The following is a 25,333-nucleotide window of genomic DNA, read 5'->3' as shown; positions in this document are numbered from 1 at the left end:
GGAGACACACATAGAGACACACAGAGAGAGAGAGAGAGAGAGAGAGAGAGAGAGAGAGAGAGAGAGAGAGAGAGAGAGAGCTCACTGACGTAGTCGTAGTCAGACCCGAGCGAGTGAGTGCTCCACTCTCGATCCTCCGTCTTTCCCGGCGCGCCCGGATATCCGTCATGATGTTTTCCATGTTCATTTCATTCCCGTTCGGTCCGTTGCTGCCACCCGCCCTTCCCAAACCAGATCCATTATCCGCGAGACATCTAGTTAGAGACATCTAGCTACATACATACATAGAAAGAGAGAGCTACCGTACCGGCAACCCGGCGAAATCCTCGATTGCTGCCGGGATTGCCATAACTGGGCCGGCGATTGATTACCTTACCTGCTCGCTCGCTCGCTCGGCGTTTGCTGCTGCTGCTGCTGCTGCTGCATCGGCGGGGATGCGGGATTTCGGCGAGCGAGCGTGGACTCTACTCGCTCAAGAGTCCACAGGCCAGTGGACGAGACGGTAGACGGGCTTGGGAGGGGGGAGGGGGGGTTCTTCCGTTCCGATCATCATGCATGCGCAGATGGCATGCGTGGGATGGATGGATGGATACGGATGGATATGGGATATGTATGGGCGGCGGGTGCTGGAAGAATCTACCGGCAGTCCTCCTCCTCCTCCTCCTCCATGCGCTGTGGGGAACAGCGAAGGGTGGTGGGGCATTGTGATTGTGATTGTGATTGTGATTGTGATTGTGATTGTGATTGTGATTGTGATTGTGATTGTGAATGTGAATTTGTGATATGCAGCCTCGAGTACATACTGATCAAGTAGTTACCGGTACTCTACATAAGGAAGTATGTAAGAAGTGAGAAGTACTTGCCTACCGCGCTGTGCTGCACTCTACATAGACTCTGGAATACGGTATGTAGTACTCTACTATGTAGAGTAGGTGCGCCTAAATCCAGAACCGATAAAGCATGCCCAACCCGCAGCCCATCCCGCGCCTCCATCCCGCGCCTCCATCCCGCGCCTCCATTCCGCAGGCCGCTGTCCCCGGCCCGCACATGGGCCCGCACATGGACACGGACATTGCAAGGGCAAGGAATGGACCAGGACATGGGCATGGACAAGGAACTCTGGGGCCGATATCGATAAGTCCTTAGTTGGCCATGGCATGAGCTGAAGTCCCATCCCATCGCGCCGGGGGAGGTGGACGTCATCGAAGACATGGGGCAGGATCTGAGTATTGCATGTATGGTACTTGCAAACTCCGGTTCTGGGTGGCTCCAAGCGACGGCACCGCGAAGGCTCCACAAGGTAACTACTCCACTGCTCCAGTCCGTTTGTTTTTTTTCCTGCTTGCTGGCCTGCTTGCTGGCCTCGTCGCGCGCAAAGCAGGTCAGGGCTGAACACTGCGGTGCGGGTGTAATCCGGTTATCGTCGCGGTGTGGCCGATTGACACTGCCACATGGCCACATGGTTACTGAGGGGGGGAATCGCAAATTCTTCCGAAGCGCTACAGGTGGGTCCGTGGTCGGTGGTCAGTGGTTGTGCTATCATGTTGGCTTCATGCTTCGCATTCGCAGCGCCGCAGAGCAGCAGAGCAGCCCATGCCATGCCATGGCGAGGACCAGGAAATTGGGCGGCGATACGATGCGATGCGATGCGAGGTGAGGCGATCCGGTGTGGTGCGGAATGTGTGTAAGAAGTGTGCACCCTCTCTCAAGCTTTTGCAGTGTGCACGGTGGAGAGCGCACGGGAGTTGCTGGTTGGTTGCTGGTGAGGTGCCGGTTGGACTGGTCGGTTCCTTGCCTTCCTTCCTCCTCCTCCTGCTCCTCTCTCGAGCTCGAGCTCGAGCTCTCGCGCGCTCACTGCTCTGTGCGCGGTGTGCGGTGTGCGGTGTGCGATGCATCTTCAGGCTTCAGGCTTCAGCGAAGCAAAGCACATGCGCCAGAAGCAAGAAGCAGAAGCAAGAAGCAGAAGCAAGAAGCAGAAGCAAGAAGCAGAAGCAAGAAGCAAGAAGCAACCGCCCGATCGAGTACAGCAACGCAGCAAGCAGCAACCAAGCGATGCGAGTGAGAAGGCACCGGTAGATTACGTGCGTGCGTGTAGTCAATAACCGTGCACGCTCGTCAGTAGCCCTGTCTCTGCTCTTGCTCTTGCTCTTTGCTCTTGAAAGCTGAGTATTTGCCGCCGAAGCATCGAGCGGCGAGCAAACGAACCCGAGACTCGAGTCGCTCACAGGCCCCGCATATTGACATATGATATGCACAGAGAAAAGTTTGAATGCACCCATCATAGGTATGCAGTAACTCACGGATACCACCGTCCATACCACCGTACAACTTGTGCTTCTGCTGCTGCTGCTGCTGCTGTGTGCTTTTCGTTTCTTTCCTTCTCTTTTCTTTCCTTCTCTTTTGCTTGTCTTCTCCACGACCCTGCAGCGCAGCGGCGCAGCTACGGTACACGGAGCCTGTGCTTGGGAACTGCCGCCGCAGAGGGGAGGGCACGACTGGCCGTTGTCAAAGACAAAAGACACAAAAGAGGGCGTAGGCGCTGCCGGCGGGTACGTACGTGCAGCTGGACGGAGTCTCATGATGTGCTGGAGTGGGGACACCGGTCCAGCTCTACGGGTACTATGATGGATACTGCAGGCAGACTGTGCGAGCCTCTGCGAGACTCTGCGAGGGAGCGAGGGCATGGTGCGGTATTGGAATACATACTGGAGGACTGGGGTACCGGTGAAGCAACGATGATTCCCCATGTACCCAAGTACCCAAGTACCCAAGTACCCACCTACCAATGCGAACCCGAAACCCATCGCAAACAAAAGTGCACTCTCACAAGCTGATGACAGAAAGAGGTCACGCCGTCACACATACACAACCAACAGACATCTACCGCCGACCGGTATCTACATTCTATCTATGTGTCGTAATGTTTGGTAGCGAGACGGCCCCCTCCCCCCCATCTCTCCCCTCCCTCCCCTCCATTCCTCACCCGGGCACCGACCCGACTTACTTTTTCCTTCTTTTTTTCTCATTCCTGTTCTTTCCTGTCCTGTTCTGTTCTACCTATTCTGCTCTGTTCACCGGTGGGACCGGAAGTGCCTGCTGCTTTTGTTTTCGCTAGCGTCATGTCGACGCGTGAGCGGCGAAGACCGACGACCAAAAGACCGAGGTTACTTTTCTGGGCAACTCGCTGTTCTGTGAGCACTCGCTGCAAGCACAAGACAGCTGCATCATCATCGTCTGGGATTCTGTGCTGTATGCAATTCTGTTTCTCTGTGTGCGTTTCTGTTTCTCTGTGTGCGTTTCTGTTTCTCTGTGTGCGTTTCTGTTTCTGTTTCCTCAGACTGCAAGCACGGCCGATGGTTAACCACCACCACCACCACCACCACTAGATACTACAAACAACAGAAGAGGTATGCATACATACCTCCTATACTCCGTAGGTAGTAGGTTATGCATCATCCGCATCGGCATTAACAGCGCATCAGCGCATCAGCGGTACGGTATCGTGAGATTGCCGCCGCCGAGGAAAAATAGGCATCAATGTAAGTATGATATACTTTAGCTTTAGAGCAGCTTTCGCGATCAGTCGCTACATACCGTTTTCCCCCTCCCCACCCTTCTCATGTACTCTGTGTATGTAGAGTACGCGTACCCCGCCCCGAAGAACAATCCAGATTCCACAGCCCGCCGGTCTAGGTACTGCTGCTGGTGCTGGTGCTGCAGCTTTCTCGTGGCCCGTTAAACTACTTCTACGAGCAACTAGCTCCAGGGCCTGCCTGCACGATGGAAGGAAGGATGGTTTGGATGGATGGATGGATGAACCCGGACCCGAGCTCTAGATAACTTCTAAGCGCCCGCTGTGCAGAAACTGTCCTGCTAGTCCACGACTGCACGACTCCACGACTCCACGTCGCGTCGGGATTTACTGTACTCTACTGGAGATATGTATTCGATGCATACGCTCTGCGGGTCTGCAAGTCTGCAAGTCTTGCTCTCCTCAGTGCATAAACTCACTTATGCACGCATTCGCGTCGTCGTTGTCGTCGTTGTCGTCGTGTCGTCGAAGGCGCCTGCTGGTCCATCAAACGGAGTGGTTTCCTGCGCAGGAGTCGAGTGCGCCGTGTGCACTGTGCACTGTGCAGAGTATCGGAAAGAATCTTCCGCCCCCATTGCGAGGGACGGACTCGCAAAATCATTTCATTTTCTTTCCACGACACGGACTGGCACAGTGGCAGGGCGCTTCATCGACCCTCGCCATTCGTTCATTCTTCCTTTTGCACTTTGCCTGCCAAGCGAGGGAACGAGGACGAATGCGAGGCTCGCTAATCTGCGTTCTGCGGTCGGTCTGCGTTCTCGCGAGTCGCCACCCCTCGCGTGCCTGTCGGCTCTAACTCTACTAACTAGCTCTAATAACTAGTAGAGTACCTAGGATGGATATGGATATGGGGGGAGATGGGGGTGGGGGTGAGGGTGAGAGAAGATGGGGCGAATTCAAGTCGAAGTGGACGGGACGGGACAAGGCGGAACGCGATATGATATGATATGAGATGTTAGATAGATCCAACATGTTGAGCTCTGTTGGTTTCTCCTCTGGATACATACCTGGTCTACGGAGCTGTTGGAACTCTACTTAACGGAGCTGTTGGTATTTACTATACTATTCTACAGAGCTGGGGGTAGGGGGAGGGGCCTGGTGGGGGACGGGGGGAGGGGGGTTCGCTAACTACTGTAACTATTGCAGCACGAAATCACGCAAGATGATCAACGATTGGTTATATGTAAACTATCATATGTAGCGCAATATAATGATGGATTGGGGGCAGTCACGGTCGCGGTCGTGGCCGCCCACCATGGTCTTGATCAATGCGACGAGTCTCCATAGCTCTAGTTACATACATGATACGGCACGGATGGTGCAGGTGCGGGTGTGATAAACGGTAGCCTAATTGTACTCTACCTATCATAGGTATCTGGTAGCTACATACACGTATGTTGAGATGTAGAGTACATGGCGTGAGCTGTCATGATCCAACTGCATCCGTAGATACCGTATCCGTTCGTTCGTTCTTTCGTTCGTTCGTTCGTTCGTTCGTTTTTCCCTGCCGGCTCGATGTTATAGGTGAAGTGGGGGAGGGGGGACGCCTGATCGCTAGCCCACCTACCTACGTCCGCACCTATGTAGCTGAGATATGTATCATGTTGTCCCATCACATCACATCACATCGGCACGGATGCTGCATGAGTTTTGAATTTCGCCAATTCGTCAATCCGAACCACTCGGATCCGTGGGCGTTGAACTTGCGCGTTGGGGGCCAAAAGTGAGGCCTCGCGAGGCCTCGCCTGGCGAATCGAATCGAGTCGAATCTGCCTCGCCAGGTTCCAGGCCGGAGTGATGGGCTGTGAGTCGCTCAAGAGGTCGAATCCTATGTATGCATGTATTGTACGAATTCCTCTGCCGTTCGTTCCCGGGTTCTGCGTGTCTCTGAAGTACATACTTGGCGAGGGCGTGCATGTATATAGTTGGTATGGTATGGGAGATATCTGCTCACGGGAACAAACACCGGTCAAATCACAAGTACCAATGTACAGGTACTTACAGCAGGTACGCACATACACACTCGCAGCGAAATTTGCAGATGTTGCTCAGTGCCGAGTCTAGTTCTGGATGACTTGTAATTGGAATTCTCATGGTGAAAACCCTCGCCAAAAGGCATCAGAACCATCGCGATGCACCCAGCTCCTCCCCGCTGACCACCCTATGCCCGTGCTCGTGCTCATGCCCATGCCCATGTGTATTCTATGTACGTGTGTAGATACCGTATGCATGCACTCCACATTCCTGAAGTGCAATTTTGCTTCTGCTAGACGCCACCTTGACGCATTGGGACTTATAGTTTTCTCGCCCCGCAACTGCACCGTAAGCCCGCTGTCCATGGGTTCAGCCGCGCGGATCATATCTCTATCTACTATCATACTCCATGTTTTGCTCGGTAGTAACTAGATCTCGCATGCATCCCATCCCCTCCCATCCCCTCCCCTCCCCTCCCCTCCCGCCCGCGTCCTGACTGCACTGGACTGCACTGGACTGGGCTTCCCCAGAAATTCACCCTGGCGCGCGGATGCTGGAGATGAGATGGGTATGTACTCTAGGTCGATATGTGGGTATGTGGTAAGGTCAGGGCATCTCGCCTCGCGTCAACGGGCGCAGTACTGCTGCCAGTAGGTGGTAATGTGCGTTTGTTTCATATCGTTGCCGCTAGATATCGACGTAACACGGGCGTCGGGGACGTGATTTCCTTCTTTTCGCCCGTTGTTCACTCCCGAGCGGGGCTCCTGAGGTGTGGTGGAGGTGGAGTTTAGTCGCCGCTTGTTAGTTGTCTCAGGCAAGCCGCTATCCGAGCTGTTGTTGTGGTTGTCGTGATCTTGCACGGATGTGGGACACTGGTCCGCTCCGTTTAGTTAGTCTCCATTACCATTCCCCTCCCTCTTCTCTATCTATTGTTGCGCATCGTTGCGCACATTCATGCACTACTCTGAATACAGCAGATTGAGCGTCGGAGCTGAGAATCTTGAACCGTGAGATTTGCAGTGCAGTGCCAGTGCAGTACGGGCGGGCTGCGAGTGTGCTCAGCTAGCTAAGCTGGCTAGCTGCTCTAGAGTAGGTAGTGGGGAAGCGGCTCGCCTCGTATCGTATCGTCTCGCCCCTCCACCTCCACTCTTTGGCTGCTACCTATTGGCTATGATGTGACGGCGGGACTCCAGTGGATTGAGGGTGGGGGGGGGGGGGGGGGGGGGGGGGGGTCGTTCTCGCTCCAGGATAGTTCTAGCTGCTCTGTGAAAGCGGATAAGCATCATGTCTAAGGCCCCCCAGGGCTGGGGTATGTTCTGCGCCGAGAACCACGGCTACACTCTCGAATCAGAAGACCCACCATCTGTCGTCCAAGAGAAGCTACAGCCCTCCCTCCCTCGCTCGCTGTCCCGTGTCCCGTGTCCTCAAGATCGATCCAAACACATTCCTCGCTGGCGGGAGATGACTGGTCGCGTTGGACCAGGCTCTCTTACAACCTGTATGATACATACCCCGCCCATGCCTCGCCGCATTCCAAACGCGCGTTGGTGGTGGTTGTAACTTGTGTCGGATCGGGCGGGGTTCGTGACCGTCCCGTCCAGTTGTGGAAAAGAGTGAGTGCTTGCGTGTGAAGATGCTGTTTGCCCGCTGCGATCGCACTCTGGTTTGGTTGGCGGAGGATATGTAGAGTATGTGCATACGGACTCGGCCCTGGGGCACTCAACTCGTGCGAATCCTCTCTCCTCCTCCCGGACGGCGTCAAGCGCGCGAAAACCAGTCCAACCCCTCGGCGCGATCACGCACTGGCACTCGCGCAACCCGGACTCGGACTCGGACTCGGAGCGTCGAGTGTGCATCGTACAGGACATAGAGTATATAATCTCAACCGGCGTATTCGCTTCGGCATCCCTGGGTACCTCCACGCACTCGCCCGTGCGTGGGTATCAGCGCAGGCTGTTCCTCGGTTCCTCTGTGCCCTCCCTCCCCCTTGGAACTTGATGTGAAGCGGATCGAAGCGGCAGTACGAAAGGCGAACGGTCAATCGCAGCCTGTAGTGGATGCGGAGCTAGGTACTATACTTTGAGTAGCCACAGAGTAGAGTAGGGTCGATACGGCCCAGCCGGGGTCGGAGGGACACAGGGACCGCCTGTGTGCGGCATGATTGGTCACTCGTGGGATAACTAGAGAAACCGTTCATTCCACCTCATCCCCAAAAATTATCCGCCCAAACGACATCTTCATTCCTTACATAAAACTCCTATTCTCGGCCATCATCCGGCCTCTTATTTCGCCCTCTTCAACCGATCTTGGACTATGCCTCGACGTTGGCACACCTGCATTCCAGTAGCAATTAGCCGCGTTCCCGCTAACGGCAGCCAAGGGAAACAGCGACAAATTGTACTTATCGTCGGTCTCACTCCTCCATGGCAGCAATCGCTTTGAGCAGTCGCTTCACGATATCTGAATAGCGCTTTTGAGTGGCTATATTCAATGCCGTGAGACCCAGGCTGGTCTTGGCCTTTATGTTGGGATTCCGGCGGAGCAGTTCATCCACTATACTTGTGTGTCCGCTCTGGACCGCCAGGTGAAGCGCTGTCCAGCCGTCTCTATCCGTGGCCTTTATGTCGGCATTCCAGATAAGCAGTACCCGCACTGCATATATGCGCCCGCCCTCAGCCGCTATGAGCAGTGCTGTGAGACCCCGGCTGGTCTTGGCCTCTATGTCGGCATTCCGATCGAGCAATAGCCTCAATGTCTTGTATCTTCCGTACGCGGCAGCCTCGTGGAGCGGTGTACGGTTGTCTTTCGTCGTAGCCTGTACGTCGGCATTCCGGTCGAGCAGTAACTGCACTGTATCTGGGTCAAAGTTCCGGGCTGCCAGATGAAGCGGTGTCAAATCGTCTTTCGTCGTAGCCTTTATGTCGTCATTCCGGTCGAGCAGGAGCTGCACTGTAGCTGTGTGTCCCATCTGAGCCGCCAACTGTAGCGCCGTACAACCGTGGAGCTCCTTGGCTTTAATGTCGGCATTCCGGTCGAGCAGAAGCTGCACTGTAGCTGTGTGTCCGTCTCCAGCCGCTGCGAGTAGTGCCGTATAACTTTTGTCATTCTTGGCCTCTATGTCGGCATTCCGATCGAGCAGTAGCCGCACTGTATTCGTGGATCCGTAATGTGCCGCTACGATCAGCACCGTAGCACCCCCGAATCGCGTGGCTTTGATATCGGCATTACGGTCGAGCAGAAGCTGTACTGTAGCTGTGTGTCCGTTTCTGACTGCGTGGTGAAGCGATGTCCAGGAGTCATTATCTATCGCTTCGATGCCGGCATTTCGGTCGAGCAGTAGCTGCACTGTAGCTGTGTGTCCCATCTGAGCCGCGAACTGCAGCGCCGTAAAACCGTGGAGCTCCTTGGCTTCAATGTCGGCATTCCAGTCGAGAAGAAGCTGCACTGTAGCTGTGTGTCCGCCCCAAGCCGCTAAGTGAAGCGGCCTCCGAGACGCCTCCGCCTGCTCGGCCTCTATGTCAGCGCCCTGGTCGAGTAGGTGTTTCGCTGTATCGGTATGCCCGTTGATGACTGCGAAGTGAAGCGGAGTTCTTCCTGCAGTGGTGTCTATGGCCTCGATGCTGAGGCCCAGACTTTGTACGAGCGACATGACGGCGATGGTGTTTCCCCTGCCAGCGGCGGCGTGTAACAGAGACGTCCTGGAACTATAGGGTGTCATGTGATATCGAACTGAGGTGGTAAGATTGATGCTGCCCTTTCGAAGCCGTTGCAATTGCCCCACAATGAGCCCCTCTCCGGCCACGCGGCCACCAGTTTCCCTCCCGCTCCGGCTGTACATGTCGCCATTGTTCAGCTCGGAAATATTTACTGGAAGACAAATGATCGATAAGTTCGGAATCTGGGCCATGCTCAGCCCACTGAGCTGGCTCGACCTAGAATCCGACGTTCGGATGCTCCTAAGAGAGCCGATTGCTGAATTTCCGGCTGCCTGTTTATTCACTCCATTCTCAACCGGAGTCTGCTCATGCTCGGTTGAGAAATGGCGAAAGCACCTTTCCGATATTGTGGAGAGGATCGAAGTTCGGGAACGAACCGAGGATACATCATCATCCCCCGACGAAGCATCCACCATGCGCGCCTCGAGGCTCGGATTCGCCTCCATGATTGCCGTCATGAATCGTTTCAGTTCGGCCATGTCGCGTTGCACTTGCTGCGTCGACGAACTAAGGTACACCGTAAATGTCTGTAGCATGTACATACACGCGGTCATGGGGCATAAGAGGTGGGGGATAAACCGGAAATTATTGGACCTACCATGTGTAAATGCCGAGTAACAGGCTCAGAGATGTCTTATGCATTTGCAGGTTTCGCAGAATCTTCGCGATATCCTGGTCTTTTGCCGCCCATTTGCCGCGATCCCAGATACCAAACTTGGACTTGGGATCGTCGCTGTGGTCGGTCTTGAGGCCCTTGAGCTCTTTATCGAGTTCGGAGAAAGTGCACACACAGCCCGTCAAAGTAGCGACCAGATCCTCGACGTAGATTCTAGATTTCCGGGCCATGCTCTGCTCAGTGAAGTGGACTATGAAGTCCTCCAGCTGGCCAAAGATCGCGTGCAGTGATTTGACCTCGGCGAGCACGTTACGCGCGGTACTGGGAGCGTCGATAGTGGTGGAAAGGAGCCCGATGACCTTTGCTCCGATTTGCAATAGTCCCGTAACTGACGTTGCAACCGAAAGAGGGTCCATGACTTGCTAACCAAAGTATGGGTGTGTAGTGAGCTACCTATTGGACGCCGGCTGGTGGTAGAGATCCAGTGTCATTATATACCACAATATTCCCCGCAGATGCACAGCCCTGCGAAACACCTATCTAGGAGCCTCGTGGCTTAGCGGTACCGGTAGCTAGATACGAGCGGCATGCAGCCATTGGCAACGTTTCTTTTGAAAACCCGCCGGAGCACTTGGACACATCGGGCAGGACGCCAGAAGGCACACCGAGTCCGTCGGACGCGGCGGCGGTGGTGCACGTGGTGGCGGATTGCGAACCTAAATCGTGTGCAGAACGCTTCTCAAAATATCGAAGGCTAATCGTACGGCTCCATGTCTGGCGTACTGCGGGTATGATGACATAGCCCGGCAGAGGGAACGGTGAAAATAAACAAGATGGAAAAGTTGGGGTTGTATTCAACTTCGAAGAACCATCGAATATGGCTCTCCTCTGCTGCCTAGAACGTTTGGTGCCACCCGATCCGGCTAGTTCGGCTCTCCCTACCATTCGGATACACCGATCTGACTAGCTCATCCTCCTATCTTATCTGATCGCCCATCTATCCTACATCCCTCCTCCCATGGTGGTGGCAGACAACTCCCAGTCACAGCCGGGGGGCAGCTAACTACTAGGAGTCCTGTGGGGCATAGCGATCTCGAACCACCCGGCAGCGAATGTAATATACAAATACCTATTCAACAGGCGAGAGTACGGAAGAAATTCCCACTCGCACGTACCTACGGCATTCCCATCCCGATCCTCCGCTGCGACTGCCACAACTCTTATGTACGACTACTAATGTTACTACTATGTACTGTGTATCACGTGGTCTCGTAGTCAGTCCATGTCCCCAGCAGGCGTACCTCGTGGGTCTCTCTACGAAGTTCCGATGGGGAGCACGGGCGTATTGGAGCCACTAGTGTCTATAGCCTCTAGCCCACGCGGCACCTGTGCTGCGGCATGATTGTCATTCTCTACAGCTAGGGGCAGCGGCGTTCAACAGTACTGATCTTTGGCCTGGACGTCAGCTCCGCGGTCGAGTAGCAATTACAATATATCAGGGAACCCATCACGTGACACCCGGTGAAGCGGTGTCCGGCCGTCCTTGTCCCTTGTCTTGATGTCTGTACCGCGGTCGAGTAGTAGCTGCACTACAACCGTGTGTTCGTTCTGTGCCGCTAGGTGAAGCGGCGCCAAATCGCCGCTCTGCTTGGCCTCAATGTCGGCACCACGGTCGAGCAGCAGCTGGGTTATGGCTAGATTCCCGTTCATGGCCGCTCGATGAAGCGCCGTGTGGCCGCTGTTGGCGTTGGCCTCAATGTTCGCGCCGCGGTCCAGTAGTAGCTGCACTGTAGCTATGTGTCCGTTCTGGACCGCTCGGTGAAGCGGTGTCCAGTTGCCGCTCTGATTGGCCTCAATGTCGGCGTCCGAGTCGAGCAGCAGCTGTACTGTATCTATGTGCCCGTTCTGAGTCGCTGCGTGCAGCGCGGTAAAGCCCAGATCCGTCGTAGCCTCAGTATCGGCAGCCCGGTCGAGCAGTAGCTGCACTGTCGCTCCGTGTCCTTCGTAGGCCGCTGTGAGCAGTGCCGTGAAGCCCTCATCGGTCTTGGCCTCAATTTCAGCACCTCGGTCAAGAAGTAGCCGTATTGCGACTGTGTATCCGCCCTGGGCCGCTTGGTAAAGGGCCGTACGACCACTTTTCGTCTTAGCCTCGATGTTAGCACCGCATTCGAGCAGCAACCTTAATGTAGTTGTGTGCCCACTCTGTGCCGCTTGGTGGATCGGCGTACAATCGTTGGTTGCCTTGGCCTCGATGTCGGCTCCTCGGTCGAGAAGTAGCTGCGCTATAGTGGTGTGCCCGTGCAAGGCCGCTCGGTGGAGTGCCGTGTGACTGGTGTTGGTCCTGGCCTCAATGTCGGCACCAAGTTCGAGCAGTAGTTTCACTGTAGCTATGTGTCCGTCCAAAGCTGCTCGGTGAAGCGCCGTATGACTGTTGTTCCCCTTTGCCTCGATATTAGCACCACAGGCGAGCAGTAGCCGCACTGTACCACTAGTGAGCTCATTCAGGGCAGCTCGGCGAAGCGCCGTATGACCGCGGTTTGTCGTAGCTTCGATGTTGGCACCACGGTCGATTAGTAATCGGATTGTCGTAGTGTTCCAGTTCCAAGCTGCTCGATGAAATGCCGTGTGACCGCTGTTGGTCTTCGCCTCGATGTCGGCCCCAAGGTCGAGCAGCAGCTCTACTGTATGTAGATGACCTTTCCAGGCAGCCCGGTGAAGTGATGTCCAACCGTTGTTGTCCTTCGATTCTATGCCGGCACCGTGGTCGAGCAACTGCTGCACTGTAGTTGCACGCCCATGGTCAACGGCCGTGTGAAGCACCGTGGAACCAACGTTATCCTTAGCCTCGATATCGGCACCGCGGTGGAGTAGTAGCTGCACTATAGCTGTTTGTCCGTTTTGTGCCGCCCGATGGAGCGGTGTACAGTCGTCGGGTTCCGTGGCCTCGATATCAGCCCCGAGTTCGAGCAGCAACTGCACAGTATCGATCTTCTCTGAAACAACTGCCCTGTGCAGCGCCGAACTTTCTTCTTCCCAATCCCGGGAGTCTACATCGACGCCCAGCCTGTGTACAAGCGCTTCGACAGTGGCGTTATCTCCTTTACGAGCTGCATCATGCAACGCAGTGACCCTTTCGTTCACGGGTGTGAAGCGGTGTCGAATAACGGTGGTGATGGTGCTGCCGCTCATCCGTAGCCGTTGAAGTCCTTCCACAGAGGGCCATGCACTCCGGATATTGCGAAGTTGCACCACACTGTCGCTGGATTTCTCCTGGGCATACATGTAACCATTATTTAGTTCCGAAATGGATATAGGAAGACAGAGGAACGATATTTTTGAGATGTGCGCCAAGCTCAGCCCAGTACGTTGGGACCATTTGGAATCCATCGTGCCGGTGGTCTCGAAAGAGCTTGATGAATCGTTCTTCCACGCCTTGGTGTATTCCCTAGTCTCCGCTAGAATTCCTGCTATCATGGGCTCTGCGACGTCCGGGAACGTCTTCCTGACAGCTGTCAGAGACTGCTCGAGTTCTGCCATGGCGTCTTGCAGTTTTTGCGTTGAAGTACTAATCTTTGTCAGCAGTGATACGTAGAAACGCAACGGCTGGACGGGAGAGAGATCATCAATCCGCCTTAAACGGCTGGGTGTCGCCTAGGTATGGGAGTTGCCATCACACATCGGTGAGGACCCAGGACTAACCATGTGTACACCGACAGCAACAAGCTCAAAGCTATCGTGAGCATCTGCAGGTTCCGCAGTATCTTTGCGATATCCGGATCCTCCGCGGCCCACCTAGCACCCTCCAAGCGCCTACGCTGAGGCCTATTACTGTTGCCGCTGCCAGCCGCCCTTACACCCCCAAGCTCCTTATCCAGATCCGAGACAGTACGCACACAGCCGGCCAGAGTAACGACCAGATCGTTGACATAGATCTGCGATTTTCGCGCCATGCTCTCCGGCTCGGCGAAACGGCCGACTATGCAGTCGTCCAGCTGCCGGAGAATCGCGTGCAGCGCTTGCACCTCGTCATGCACGTTACGCGCAGTGCGGGGAGCGTCGACGGCGGCGGAGATAACACTGATGATCGTTGTGCTGGCCCGCAGTAGCCCCGCGACCGATGCGGGAACCGAGAGGCGATTCATCGAGGAAACGGCAGCTTGTATGTAAGCGGTCGAAGGTTGGAGGACGGACGATAGGTCGGTGTGCGCGCGGCGTGGTGTTTGGTATGCACAGTAGGCGGCCTGTTGCGGAGTCGGGTCACTCACCCGCCCCCACCACCCCCATCCCTCTAGGTGTTCCCCTCGCTGCTGGCAGCCTTGTGCGACGCCCGGTCTTCCTTATACTCTAGGTTGTCGCATTAGTAATATCCTTCGGGACCAACCAGAGTATGATCCACGGGGATCTCGCATTAGCGATGCCGAGGACAGTGTGCTCCGTAGTCCGGCCCGAACGGCCGTCCAGACCGTTTGGAGGTAGTCCGTCCGGTCCGAGGTGGCGCCTGACAGGGTTGGTCCCAGTCCGATGGTGGCGGCCAGCCGCCCACGTCACGTGACTATGATCTACACACTAGTCCCATTACGGTCATAAACCAGCAGGCAGCAGCGAAACGAGTGAGATATAGTTAATGAGATTTGTGCGGGAGCAACTACTTTGGCACTTACGGCGATATGACGGTGGTGGCCACGACTTGCCCTTGGCCTGAGAATCATAACTACGACAGTCCTAGAGAAACCCGTTCTGATGGGTATCCGGCCATATGGGTTCGCACGGTGCACCTCACCTTGCCAGTCACTCGTTCGACCTCGTACGTACAATAGGATGTTTTGCTTCACCCTCCGGGCACTACCTACAGTGCTTCAAAAGGTATTCATGGGGGCCTGCAGGCTGCTCGCCATACGGCACCACCATATAATGTGTGATTCTACCTATCTGTGCTCGCCACATGCCGCCCCTCGGCAGTGCCTGTTCTCACCTCACACATCCTCAGCTCCGACTTGTTACCGGAGGATTAGCAGAAGGTCGTGGTTTGCTGCGCACTTTTCGGCGATGAGGTGGCCGCTCGGTGGCGGGCTATCTTGAGTACCTAGCTCGGGCAACAAATGTGAATTGGAACTTGGAAGCGAAGCCAGTATGTATTACACTGTTTCTACTGCTATGTACAGGTCCGACAGCTGCCCATCTTGCTAATAGTATCATACCAATCGTGCGGCGTCGTCATTTGCGCCTGTTCCGGGAAACCGAACCAGCAACCGCAGCCTGGTCCTCCTTAGGGGTGCCAATTGCAAACTGTCGAAGCAGCTGTGCCGTGGCCTCGTGCCCATTATTTTCGGCTAGTTGCAGAGCCGTCCAGCCGTGCCTATCTCTGGCGTGGACAACAGCACCGTGGTCGAGCAGTAGTTGTATTATAGCATCCCACTTATAAAGCGCCGCCACGTGAAGTGGCGTCCGGTCGTATTTGCCTTTGGCTTCGATATCGACACCCAGGTTAAGTAGAAGCTGCAATGCATCTGCATGTCCGTTCTGGACTGCCAGGTGAACATGTGTCCAGTCGTTGTCCACGGCCTCGGCACACCGGTCGAGTAGTAGCTGGACTGTAGCTGTGTGTCCTTGTTGAGTCGCTATGTTCAGCGGCGTAGAACCCCGGTTTTCTTTGGCTTCGATGTCGGCATTACGGTCGAGCAGTAGTTGTACTTTAGCTGTGTCTCCGTCCTCAGCCGCCATGTGCAACGCGGTGAATCCTCGGATGGTCATCACCTCTATGTCCGCATTCCAGTCGAGCAGTAACTCCATTGTAGCTGTGTGTCCGAAGCGGGTTGCTGACTGAAGTGATGTTCAGTCGTTGTGGTCCGTGGCTTCGACGTCGGCATTCCGATCGAGCAGCAGCCGCACTCTATCTATATGTCCGCTTTTGGTCGCTAAGAGCAACGCTGTAAAACCTTGTTTTCCCTTGGCTTCAATGTCGGCATTGCGGTCAAGCAGAAGCCGCACTGTAGCTGTGGATCCTTTGTCGACTGCTAGGTGAAGCGGTGTCCGATCTTTATCGTTAGTGGACTCGATGTTGGCATTCCGGTCGAGCAGTAGCCGCACTGTAGCTATGTGTCCGTACTGAGCCGCTAAGTGCAATGCCGTAGCATGCCGGTTTTACTTGACTTCAATGTCGGCATTCTGGTCGAGCAGTAGCTGCACTGTAGGTCTATGTCCGTAGCGGGCTGCTAAGTGAAGTAGTGTCCAGCCGGAGTCGAACCTAGCGTCGACATCGGCATTCCGGTCGAGAAGTAGCTGCACTGTAGCTACGTGTCCGATGTACACCGCTATGTGCAGTGGCGTAAAGCCTTCGCCATCCCGGGACTCAACGTCGACACCTGGCGTTTGTAGAAGAGCCTTGACCGTGATGTCATCTCCCTGGCGAGCTGCTTCGTGTAGTGTAATGACTTGCTCTGTAACTGGGGCCAAGCGATGCCGAACCGTGGTGGTGGTGGTGATCTTGCGGTGGCGTTTCCATGGCTTTTTAATCCTTCCTAAGGAGAGCAACCCACCCGTGATGCTCTGTAGTTGCGCCCCGCTGTCGCCGGTTTTCCCCTGGTCATACATACTGCCGTTATTCAGCTCGCAACTGTATACCGGAAGATAGAGGACGGATATATTCGATATCTGGGCCAGGCTCAGACCGGTGAGCTGAGACTATTTGGATTCCGTCGTGCGGGTGGTCTTGAAAGAACTAGCTGATGAGTCCATAGCCGCTTTCTTTTATACCCGAGTCTCAGCCAGAACTCTGCAAAAGCCGTGTCCAGATGCTGCCGAAAGGCCTAGCAATGCATCGTCGTTACGCTCAAGAGGAGTTGCTGCTGCTATACGCTCGACAAGGTCCGGGACCGCCTCCCTGACTGTCACCATGAACTGCTTCAGTTCTTTCATGTCGGGTTGCAGTTGCTGAGTTGATGCACTAGGTAATAAGCTCTGTATCAGCAACTATTCGTACGCACGTGTTGGCCGTGTGCGAAAGAGATCAGGCTTCGGGAAGGGCTGGGTGGAGCCCCGGGGAAGTATCATCGACGGGACCCTAGACTAACCATGCATAAACCGACAGCAATAGATTCAGCGAAGTCTTATGCATCTGTAGGTTCCGCAGTATTTTGGCGATATCCTGTTCTTTGGCTGCCCACTTGACGCTGTCCCAAGGCCGAAACTGATATTTGGTGCTGTAGGCGTAGTCCGTCTTGACGCCTTTGAGGTCCCTATCTAGCTCAGAGAATTTACACACGCAGCCCGTCAGGATGACAACCAGGTCGTCGATTGCAATCCTGGATTTGCGAGCTATGCTCTGTTGGGCGAAAATTACGATGAAGTCGTCCAGCTAGCGAAATATCCCGTGGAGTGCTTGTACTTCTACGAGAGTGTTGCGGGCAGTGCTGGGGGCGTCGATCGCGGTGGAAAGAAAGCCGATGACCTTGGCTCCGACCTGCAACAACCATGCTACCGATGGGGCAATCGAAAGAGGGTCCATCGTGGAAGTAGTGGCCGGTTGACGCTCGTGGTCCGGTGGGCAGAGGGTGTTCATAGGCGATCACGGGGTTCGTGATGTGCGGCTGTAAGCGCACATCATGCATGGTATCGGTGGCACCTATGTATCAAATCTTGCACACGTTCCACGGATTCACCGTGTAGAGACAATCAATCAAAGCGGATACTATTTGTACCATGTCGTCCGATCAGCGACTCAAGTGCCAATGCGCAGCGCTACAATACCTAGGTAAATCGCTTCGAGCCCTCTATATATATGCTCGTTGGATCCAAGGCACGATATTCATACGTAGGAGATACTCAGATCTTTTGGCTTCCAAAACACGTACGGCCGCCACGGCGATCCACCAAGGGCCATTACCATCTTCACTGGTACAACACTAGGAGTGATACCTTATGCATGTGTAGATTCCGCACGATCTCCGCGATATCCCGGATTTTTGCCGCCCACTTGACACCAGCCCAGGTATCACACTTTGACCGAGGATCGTCTCCAATGTCCACAGCCTGTTTTGAGGCTTTTCCGCTCCCTATCGAGTTTAGAGGAGCTGTACACGCAGCCCGTCGACATAGGTAGGTACTACCCTGTGAAATTTGCACCTTAAGCGTAACCGCGGATTCCCACGGTGTAATTCCTCGGCGGCGGTGCCACTACTCATATATGTAGGTATTCCAACAGAGTTGCGAAAGAATCTTCCAGTGAAGTTCAACCTCGTTCCTATTACTCTCGACTTCTTGCAGCTGCTGGTGGCGGCAAAGAACCCCCCGTTATCATCAGTGCTATCCTATGGATCGTAACGCGCTGGAGTTCCAAAATCGCCTCAGAAATGGCCACTCCTCCACCCACCCAGTCGCACCACCAACACCCCGGAGTAGGGCTGTGACTAGATAGAGTTTTTCTTTAGATACGAATAAAGGGTTTCAATCATATTATGGTAGTTCTAATGATGGTTTAAGGCTAGCTTTCCACCCAGAAGCGCAAATTAACTTTCCACGACCATACTGGCCCACCACCACATGACCCTTGCCCTCAACCCCTAGAACTCATAAAATATGATGTAGCCACTCTAGAAATTGATGTGACGCAGCGGCGCCCCCCAGACCTTACGCGATCATTGGGTTTTGGACGCAAATGTCGACATTTTTCGTCATCTCAAAACGAGGCTAATTTTTGTCCGGCGGTCTATGCCATCGTAACATTTTTAAAAATAGGATTTATTCTGGGTTACCTTTCGTAGCAATACTGAAGATCATAAGCAACCCTCAGAGGTAAATATGGAAGAATAAAAATGTCGTCTCCTCGAGAAGAATTTGGACACTTGGACCGCTTCTATAGCCTTCCACGACAGGGCAGCTGGCGATGTGACGTTTGGAATGCGATAGAGTAGTGCTGTAGAGAAAGATTGGTGAAATCAGGGCTTCCAGGACTTGTTTTGAGACATCAGAGGTGTGATTTATCTGTCTGCCAGGTTTCAGCGAGTGATATACCGTGCGGCAGCATTTATTCATCGGTGCTTTGTCTTTTGGAAAGTTGATGACCGTCAAGGGCTTTTAATGTATCATCTCTTTGCCCCCAGAGTATTCATTATTTAGGTGACGATTTTTGTGCTGAATGGGGCAAGTTTGTATCTGAAATTGCGACTTGCCAGATGGCGAAGATCTCTCGCGCCTCTTCTCGTTTAAAACCTCAATCACAAGCGTGAAAAACTTTCAAAATTCACTAGATTGTAGCCACGAACCAAGAGAACAACTCTCTCCGCAAATTCTTTGGACATATTCTGGCCTACTTTTGGAGATTTTCCGGGTTGAGTGGAGTCGCGTGGCCATTTTGGAACTCTAAGTCTAAAGTTACGATCCAAGTGATGGATGAGGTTGAATTTAAGGGGTAACCAGTGGGAGTGGTTGTTACATGAGGTGTAGCTGTCGGGTTGGGATGGGTTGCCGTTCTGGTAGTGGCGATGCAGCCCTGTAGACTGTAGAACATGAGAACCAAAGTCCCGAAGTCTTGCCTACTACCGTACATTCGTGGACTCTGCTATTTCGAATCCAGAGATTTACCATCGTAACGTACTTGCTTGAACATATCCGACTCGTTAAGTGCAATGCTTATTTATGCTGCCTATTCTGTTCTAAGCCGAGACGGCCGGATCAGAGGGCGAGCACCCACGCTCAACTCGCAGCGCCAGCCTTCGGCAGACCGTCCAGTTCGGCCCGAGACGGGACGGCGTGCAATAGACCGTCCATGTAGCCATCGCCGTCCCTCTCTTGAGTCAAACTGAGCTCCCTAGTGTGGGATTCGGGGCGGGGGCGCCTCCGTGTTGCAGTAAGCGGCGGGCGGCGAGCGGCGGTAACTATGGTGAGACCAAGATGTGAAGGCGGGTAGACCTGATGCCGTCTCTCAACGTTGAAATGTCCTCTGATACTGCTTTTATGTTCGTCTACATAGTCGGTCAGTCTCTTGTTCAATACATCAGACGCACCTATTATCAACCACCACAGATATCCTCAAAAGGTTCATAGACGATAGGCCTCCTTTTCTTCCGTTGCTTTTCACCTAATTGAATCAGTTCATCAGTTGTCCATACCCGTCGCGGGACTCTCACTGCTCTAGTAAACTAGACGCTGTCCGCTGAATCCACTTGCAGGGACTGGACTCACCGCGCGGGGAGGGCGTTAATCACACACAACTTGCGAAACCGGATATATTGCGCCCCGGCCGTCGTCTCCCACCAATTGCATCAGCTCCTGATAGGTCGGTTTCTCTAGCCCACCTTCATAGCATATCAACAAGAGCCCTTCGAGCATGTCTCGAGTAACGACCGCAGACACTTTTCTACCTTGATAGGTAGAGTACTCACGTCGGTGCCAAGTCCTTCAGGGCGGCGATGTTAGCCCTGCGGAGCTGCATACGCGAGGCGGGCGAGCGATGACGTTCGACGAAACCCAGGAGCCCACGGGTTCGGCAGATGATGATACTGGTACCTTGGTCTTGTTATTGAGATTCGACGAGCAGAAAACTATGCATGGATTTGGGCGTGTTGGATGCATGCATGAGGGCTAACTAACTAACCTCCCAAGCGGATGCGACGAGATGCCGGAACCCGGGCTACCGGTAGTTAGTTTCGCTTGAACGATCAACCGATTACGCCATCTGCCGCCGCTCTGCCGATCCTCAAACATTTCTAAGCCGGCGCTTGACCATTTCTAAGCCGGAGCTTGAAATTTTCGAAGCTTTGCCGGACCGGAACTCCATTGGCCGGTGCTCACCCCACCCCGAGCTGAAGAACTAAGCAATATAAAGTTGCTTCTTCTCCAGGAAGAACAAAACCAGGCCCACAGTTTCATATCTCTCAAAGTCATCGCAAATCAACCGCGACCATCCCAACACCAACCGCAATCACCTCAGTATCGCTTACTAGTCAACATGGCAGCACCCCGTATCCGCGTCGGGTTGATGGGCGCCTCAGGCTCCAACCCCCATGCGTGGGCCAACTCCACGCACCTACCGTACCTGCTGTCGGGCGCGGGGCAGAAAAAGTACGAGCTAGTAGCGATCTGCAACTCGAGCATTGCAGCGGCCGAGGCCGTCGTGGCCGCGTACAAGCTCCCCGCCAAAACAAAAGTGTACGGTAGTCCGGCGGCGCTCGCCACAGACCCCGACGTCGACTTCGTCGTCGTCTCGGTCAATGTCGCTACCCACTACGATCTTGTCAAGCCCGCGCTCGAGGCCGGGAAGATGGCGTATGTCGAGTGGCCGCTGGCGAGGAATATCGATGAGGCGGAGGAGCTGGCCGCACTGGCCGAGAAGAAGGGCGTGAAGACGGTTGTGGGCCTCCAGGGAAGGGTGGAGCCCCTGGTGGATACTATCCGTGGCATCGTGGAGAGCGGCAGGATCGGAGGTGTTCTCAGCTCTACTGTTGTGGCGGCCGCGTCGCAAATGGCGCCAGTGGAGACGCAGGGAATGGCGTATTTCTTGGATTCCAAGGTTGGCGGCAGCATCGTGTCTATCCACTTCGGACACTGTAAGCCGTCTCCTCTTTTTCTCTTGGATCGCATACAGTGGTGCTCACCGTAGCAGTGGTCGACCTTGTTCAAACCTCACTCGGCGAAATCACTTCATTCCAATCACTCCTCGCCAACCAGCTCAAGACCATCACCATTGTCGACGGGAAAACGCGCGAGGTGATTTCCGCCGCCGCGCCCAAAAACACCGCTGATCACATCAACCTGCACGGCTTCCTGACTTCCGGCGTAACATTCTCATTCTCGCTCCGCGGGGGGCCCCAATTCGACCCGTCCGAGCCGGCGTTGAGATGGTACATCTACGGAACAAAGGGAGAGGTTGAGATCACGAGCTCGTCGGTGTTCTTGAACATGTCGAACAATATCAGGGTCAGGATCAAGGATGCCGATGGGAAGATTCAGGATGTGAAGGTGGATGATGGCGGAAACGTCGGGCCGGCGGCAAATGTCGCGCGCCTTTATGAGGCGTTTGCGAAGGGCGATGAGAGGTTGGCCACCTTCAGGGGCGCGGTTCAGCGCCATCAGTTTTTGGAAGAAATTTATGGGGGTAAACTGGGAGAGCCAGTGATTTTCACTTCAAGGGTATGATTGTATTGGGGGGTTTCATCTTTACTGGATGACGGAACACATATGGCATGCATGTAGTCTTATTGATGTCTGTAACGACGGCCTGTCCATTTGAAGGGTAGACTGTCTACTCTGGGGTGTGACGGTGGTGTATGCATGCCGGATCCCATATCCCCAGAGCTGTACAGCAAGCATCGAATGGTTTTGTCAAGCTATCACAGATGTCAAGAACACGGATGTGCCCATAAAGAACGACCTGCCGAGTGATACATAAATATCCAGCACGCTGCTTCACATCCGGAACAGGGATGCAGACGCAAGCGAGGCTCGGCACCAGTGACCACTCTCCTCGCGGCGCCGAGAAGTCATCCCCACACCCTGCTACAACCGGTGGCTTGCATAGCCGCTGTCTATTGGTCGAGCAGCGGTCGAGTCATGGATTGCCCATGAGTGGGGTTGGGACAGACATTTTGGCCCCGCGAATACATAAGTTGCAGGCGGTCGTGTCCTACAGTTGGGGCTAGGTCCTTTCGCTATCATACTACAATCCCCTTCAAGCTCCACCACTAGGTAGCGTTTCGACGCCCAACCTCCGCAACTGACCACAAAAAGAAGTCCATTGGAGTGCGCGATGTCCTGTTCGCGTTCTCCCCTTCAGATATTGAGATTGAAAGGACGGTCCAGGTGAGAATCGAGAGTCTCGGCAGGAGACGAGCAGGACGAGGTACGTATATCTGTGGCCGACCTGGCTCCAGCAGACGCGAGCGGCCAGCGTCACCGAGCGTCCTATGTAAATACCTCTCAATATGTCCTTCTCCGACGACGACGGGTGGGGACTGTGACTGTAACGAAAGGCCCGAACCCATCCCAGCGCCATACCCCCCTCCCCCCACCCCTCTCGGGAGCAGTTCCCAGAACCTAGGCAGTATGCACCCATCACCAATTCGCCTGTGGTGGCTTGTGTACGGGATTGTGGATATCCATTCCAGAATCTCGGTTCTCTGTTCTCGCGGACTCTCGAATGGCTACCCGCAGTCCCGTGCACAAGCCGCTATAGGCGAATGGGTGCTGGGCGTTCGGAAGGAAGGAGGGAAGGAAGGAGCCGGCGGGTAGTTCGCTGAGATGAGGGGGTAATGCCTTCCCCGGTGGATATGTACGACGAGAGGAAGTAACTTGATGTAACCAACAGAGGTTTAGTTTTCGACCGACACTCTGAGCGGAGCAGTTACCACATTCAAACTCAAGCTTCAACGTTCCTCACGCTTTCTAAGTGCCCCTCGGAAAGTAGCAGCGGACTGGAATCGCTCGTGCCCAAGACTCAAACGTATCTCACCCAACCAAGGGCTTGATTCCAAGGAAGCTAACAGTTAGAACAACCCAACCATCGGTTTAGTCCGCCTCGATTTCGTCGAATGGCGAAAATCGTGCGCGACGAGAGGGGGCGGCGGTCGTCGGCGGCGACTATATGCTTCGAGCCAGCGGAAGGGAGCTGCGTGGGGACAGATAGTGTACCGTACCGTGAGGATCGATGAGCGGTGTGGTCGTGAATATCTATTGCTAGTCTCTCATGTTGCAAAGTGTTCGGTGCAATTCTTCCATTTTCCAAGCTTCTTTGTTTCTTGAATCTTGATTTCTGTGTGTGATAATTAGAGATCCTACTCTAAACTTTCCAAGTCCTCTTTTACTTTCGCTACCGAACTGTGTCAATTTTTCTCCGATCTGGGCTGCAGTGAGCGAGTGACGCGACGTGAACCTCTACGGTCACGTGTCGCGTGTTTAGACTCTAGAGTTGTTAGCTGTTACTATAGTTAGTCACACACGAACTCACGCGGCTCGAAAAAAACGACCATACCTTCCACCCCACCACCGGCCGTAAACCTCACCCATCTACGACCACCCCTCCACGTCCTCCACCACCACGCTCCCTCACCACGACCACCACCTCTCCACGTCCCATCACCACCGCTACCACGCTCCCTCACCACCATCACCCACTTGCGCGCACCACCACCACCAACCCACCTCTCCACGTCCTCCACCTGCGCCCCTCCTCCCCCCCCTCGCCCGCACCCCCTCCCAACAACCACACAATGCTCCTCTTCTGCCCGCAATGCTCCAACACTTTGACCGTATCCCGCTGCCCCTCGAGCGCCAGCAACCGACTCGAATGCCGGACGTGCCCGTACCAATTCCTTCTGACACGCAAGTACTACGAGCGCAAGCCGATGAAGCGCAAGGAAGTCGACGACGTGATGGGCGGCGACGGGGCGTGGGACAATGTCGACCAGACTGACGCGCAATGTCCTGATGCGAACTGTGAAAACGGCATGAGGGCGTACTTCTATATGGTCCAGATCAGAAGCGCCGATGAGCCTATGACTACGTTTTATAAGGTGAGTCAAATACTCATCACTCGAGGGGAATTGCATAGGGCTGATCGCAGTGTGCGCAGTGTGTTACTTGCGGGCATAAGTGGCGGGAGAATTGATCTCGACTCTCGACTCTCGCCGATGCATATCACGCTCATGTATGGTATTCCAGTATTCTCGTCGCACCGATCCACCAGCCTACCAACAGCCTACCATCATCACCATCATCCTCGACATCCCCGACTGCACCGAAAGCGACCCCATGTACCCTGTATACCCCGAGCGCAACAGTATGGAGGAAGAGGATATGATCGCATATCGGACGAGGTGGGAGTGTTGCTTTCCTTTCATATTTCACATTTCATGTTTATACACGGCGCTGTTCTGTTCTGTATACTACCTACTTTGATTTGCTTTACTTTACCAGCGGGCGTCAAATGTATTGTTTTCTGTCTCTGTCTGTCTCTGTCGGTACTTGTATGGTACTCTGCTGTGTGTGGTGTGCAAGGTATCGCCACCGTACCGTCCCGTGCTGTCACGACCTCACCACCATCACCACCATCACAATCGTAAGCCACATAGAAGTACTTACTTAGGTATCTAAACTCCATACGATAATTGACATATCCACCCCCGCCCAAGTGCGATCCCCTCCATTCCCACTGTTTCACTGTTCCCACCGTCCCCACAATTCCCACCATTCAACGAATCATCGCATCCCATTTCCATCTGCATTCCGTTGCAATCGATCCGCAACATCCCACATCCCGCTTCCCACTTCCCACGCCTCGTCCCCGTCCTCCACGTAAAAATCAATTCAGAATATGGCCGTAAGAGATGATATCCGCTCCGTCCCGCACCCAAAAAAGAGAAAAAAGGAGAGAGAGAGGGGGGGGGGGGGGACTACACAAAAAAAATAAAAAATAAAAAATAAGAATAATACGCAAACCACGAA

At 54.3% G+C, this 25,333-nt stretch overlaps 7 protein-coding genes across 7 annotated transcripts; 5 read left to right on the top strand and 2 right to left on the bottom strand.

The window, feature by feature from the left end:
• Positions 1-1,119: 1,119 nt before the first annotated feature.
• BZA05DRAFT_439339 (uncharacterized protein) lies at positions 1,120-3,796 on the top strand. Its single transcript, XM_051486532.1, has 10 exons — positions 1,120-1,505; positions 1,570-1,684; positions 1,720-1,751; positions 1,902-2,081; positions 2,428-2,553; positions 2,638-2,685; positions 3,158-3,249; positions 3,387-3,407; positions 3,445-3,539; positions 3,641-3,796. Exons 1-10 carry the CDS (start codon positions 1,452-1,454, stop codon positions 3,691-3,693), a joined length of 816 nt encoding a protein of 271 aa, XP_051335422.1. The 5' UTR covers positions 1,120-1,451; the 3' UTR covers positions 3,694-3,796.
• Positions 3,797-5,695: 1,899 nt separating this feature from the next.
• Positions 5,696-6,034, top strand: BZA05DRAFT_411424 (uncharacterized protein; the record flags this gene model as incomplete). Its single annotated transcript, XM_051484995.1, has 1 exon — positions 5,696-6,034. A coding segment is annotated over exon 1 (239 nt), but the record flags the coding sequence as incomplete, so codon positions are not given.
• Positions 6,035-11,124: 5,090 nt separating this feature from the next.
• On the bottom strand, positions 11,125-13,725 carry BZA05DRAFT_187676 (ankyrin repeat-containing domain protein). The gene has a single exon (XM_051479372.1). It carries the CDS (start codon positions 13,433-13,435, stop codon positions 11,384-11,386), a length of 2,052 nt encoding a protein of 683 aa, XP_051335420.1. The 5' UTR covers positions 13,436-13,725; the 3' UTR covers positions 11,125-11,383.
• A 2,314-nt stretch (positions 13,726-16,039) lies between these two features.
• Positions 16,040-17,456, bottom strand: BZA05DRAFT_448908 (uncharacterized protein; the record flags this gene model as incomplete). Its single annotated transcript, XM_051487298.1, has 4 exons — positions 16,040-16,579; positions 16,652-16,841; positions 16,969-17,219; positions 17,283-17,456. The coding sequence occupies 4 exons, from the start codon at positions 17,454-17,456 to the stop codon at positions 16,040-16,042; spliced, it is 1,155 nt and encodes a 384-aa protein (XP_051335419.1).
• A 3,035-nt stretch (positions 17,457-20,491) lies between these two features.
• Positions 20,492-22,265, top strand: BZA05DRAFT_187671 (NAD-binding Rossmann fold oxidoreductase family protein). The gene is made up of 2 exons (XM_051479371.1): positions 20,492-21,441; positions 21,498-22,265. Exons 1-2 carry the CDS (start codon positions 20,844-20,846, stop codon positions 22,028-22,030), a joined length of 1,131 nt encoding a protein of 376 aa, XP_051335418.1. The 5' UTR covers positions 20,492-20,843; the 3' UTR covers positions 22,031-22,265.
• A 1,591-nt stretch (positions 22,266-23,856) lies between these two features.
• Positions 23,857-24,872, top strand: BZA05DRAFT_411414 (uncharacterized protein). The gene is made up of 2 exons (XM_051484994.1): positions 23,857-24,402; positions 24,462-24,872. Exons 1-2 carry the CDS (start codon positions 24,100-24,102, stop codon positions 24,495-24,497), a joined length of 339 nt encoding a protein of 112 aa, XP_051335417.1. The 5' UTR covers positions 23,857-24,099; the 3' UTR covers positions 24,498-24,872.
• On the top strand, positions 24,327-25,150 carry BZA05DRAFT_187658 (uncharacterized protein). Its single transcript, XM_051479370.1, has 2 exons — positions 24,327-24,402; positions 24,462-25,150. The coding sequence occupies exon 2, from the start codon at positions 24,520-24,522 to the stop codon at positions 24,949-24,951; it is 432 nt and encodes a 143-aa protein (XP_051335416.1). The 5' UTR covers positions 24,327-24,402; positions 24,462-24,519; the 3' UTR covers positions 24,952-25,150.
• The last annotated feature ends 183 nt before the right edge of the window (positions 25,151-25,333 follow it).

This window comes from Tricharina praecox (assembly GCF_024521635.1).
Source record: "Tricharina praecox strain CBS 144465 chromosome Unknown BZA05scaffold_35, whole genome shotgun sequence".
Classification (NCBI taxonomy): domain Eukaryota; kingdom Fungi; phylum Ascomycota; class Pezizomycetes; order Pezizales; family Pyronemataceae; genus Tricharina; species Tricharina praecox.
The sequence above is the reverse complement of the archived record's forward strand: the minus strand, read 5'-3'. Positions and strand labels throughout refer to the sequence as shown.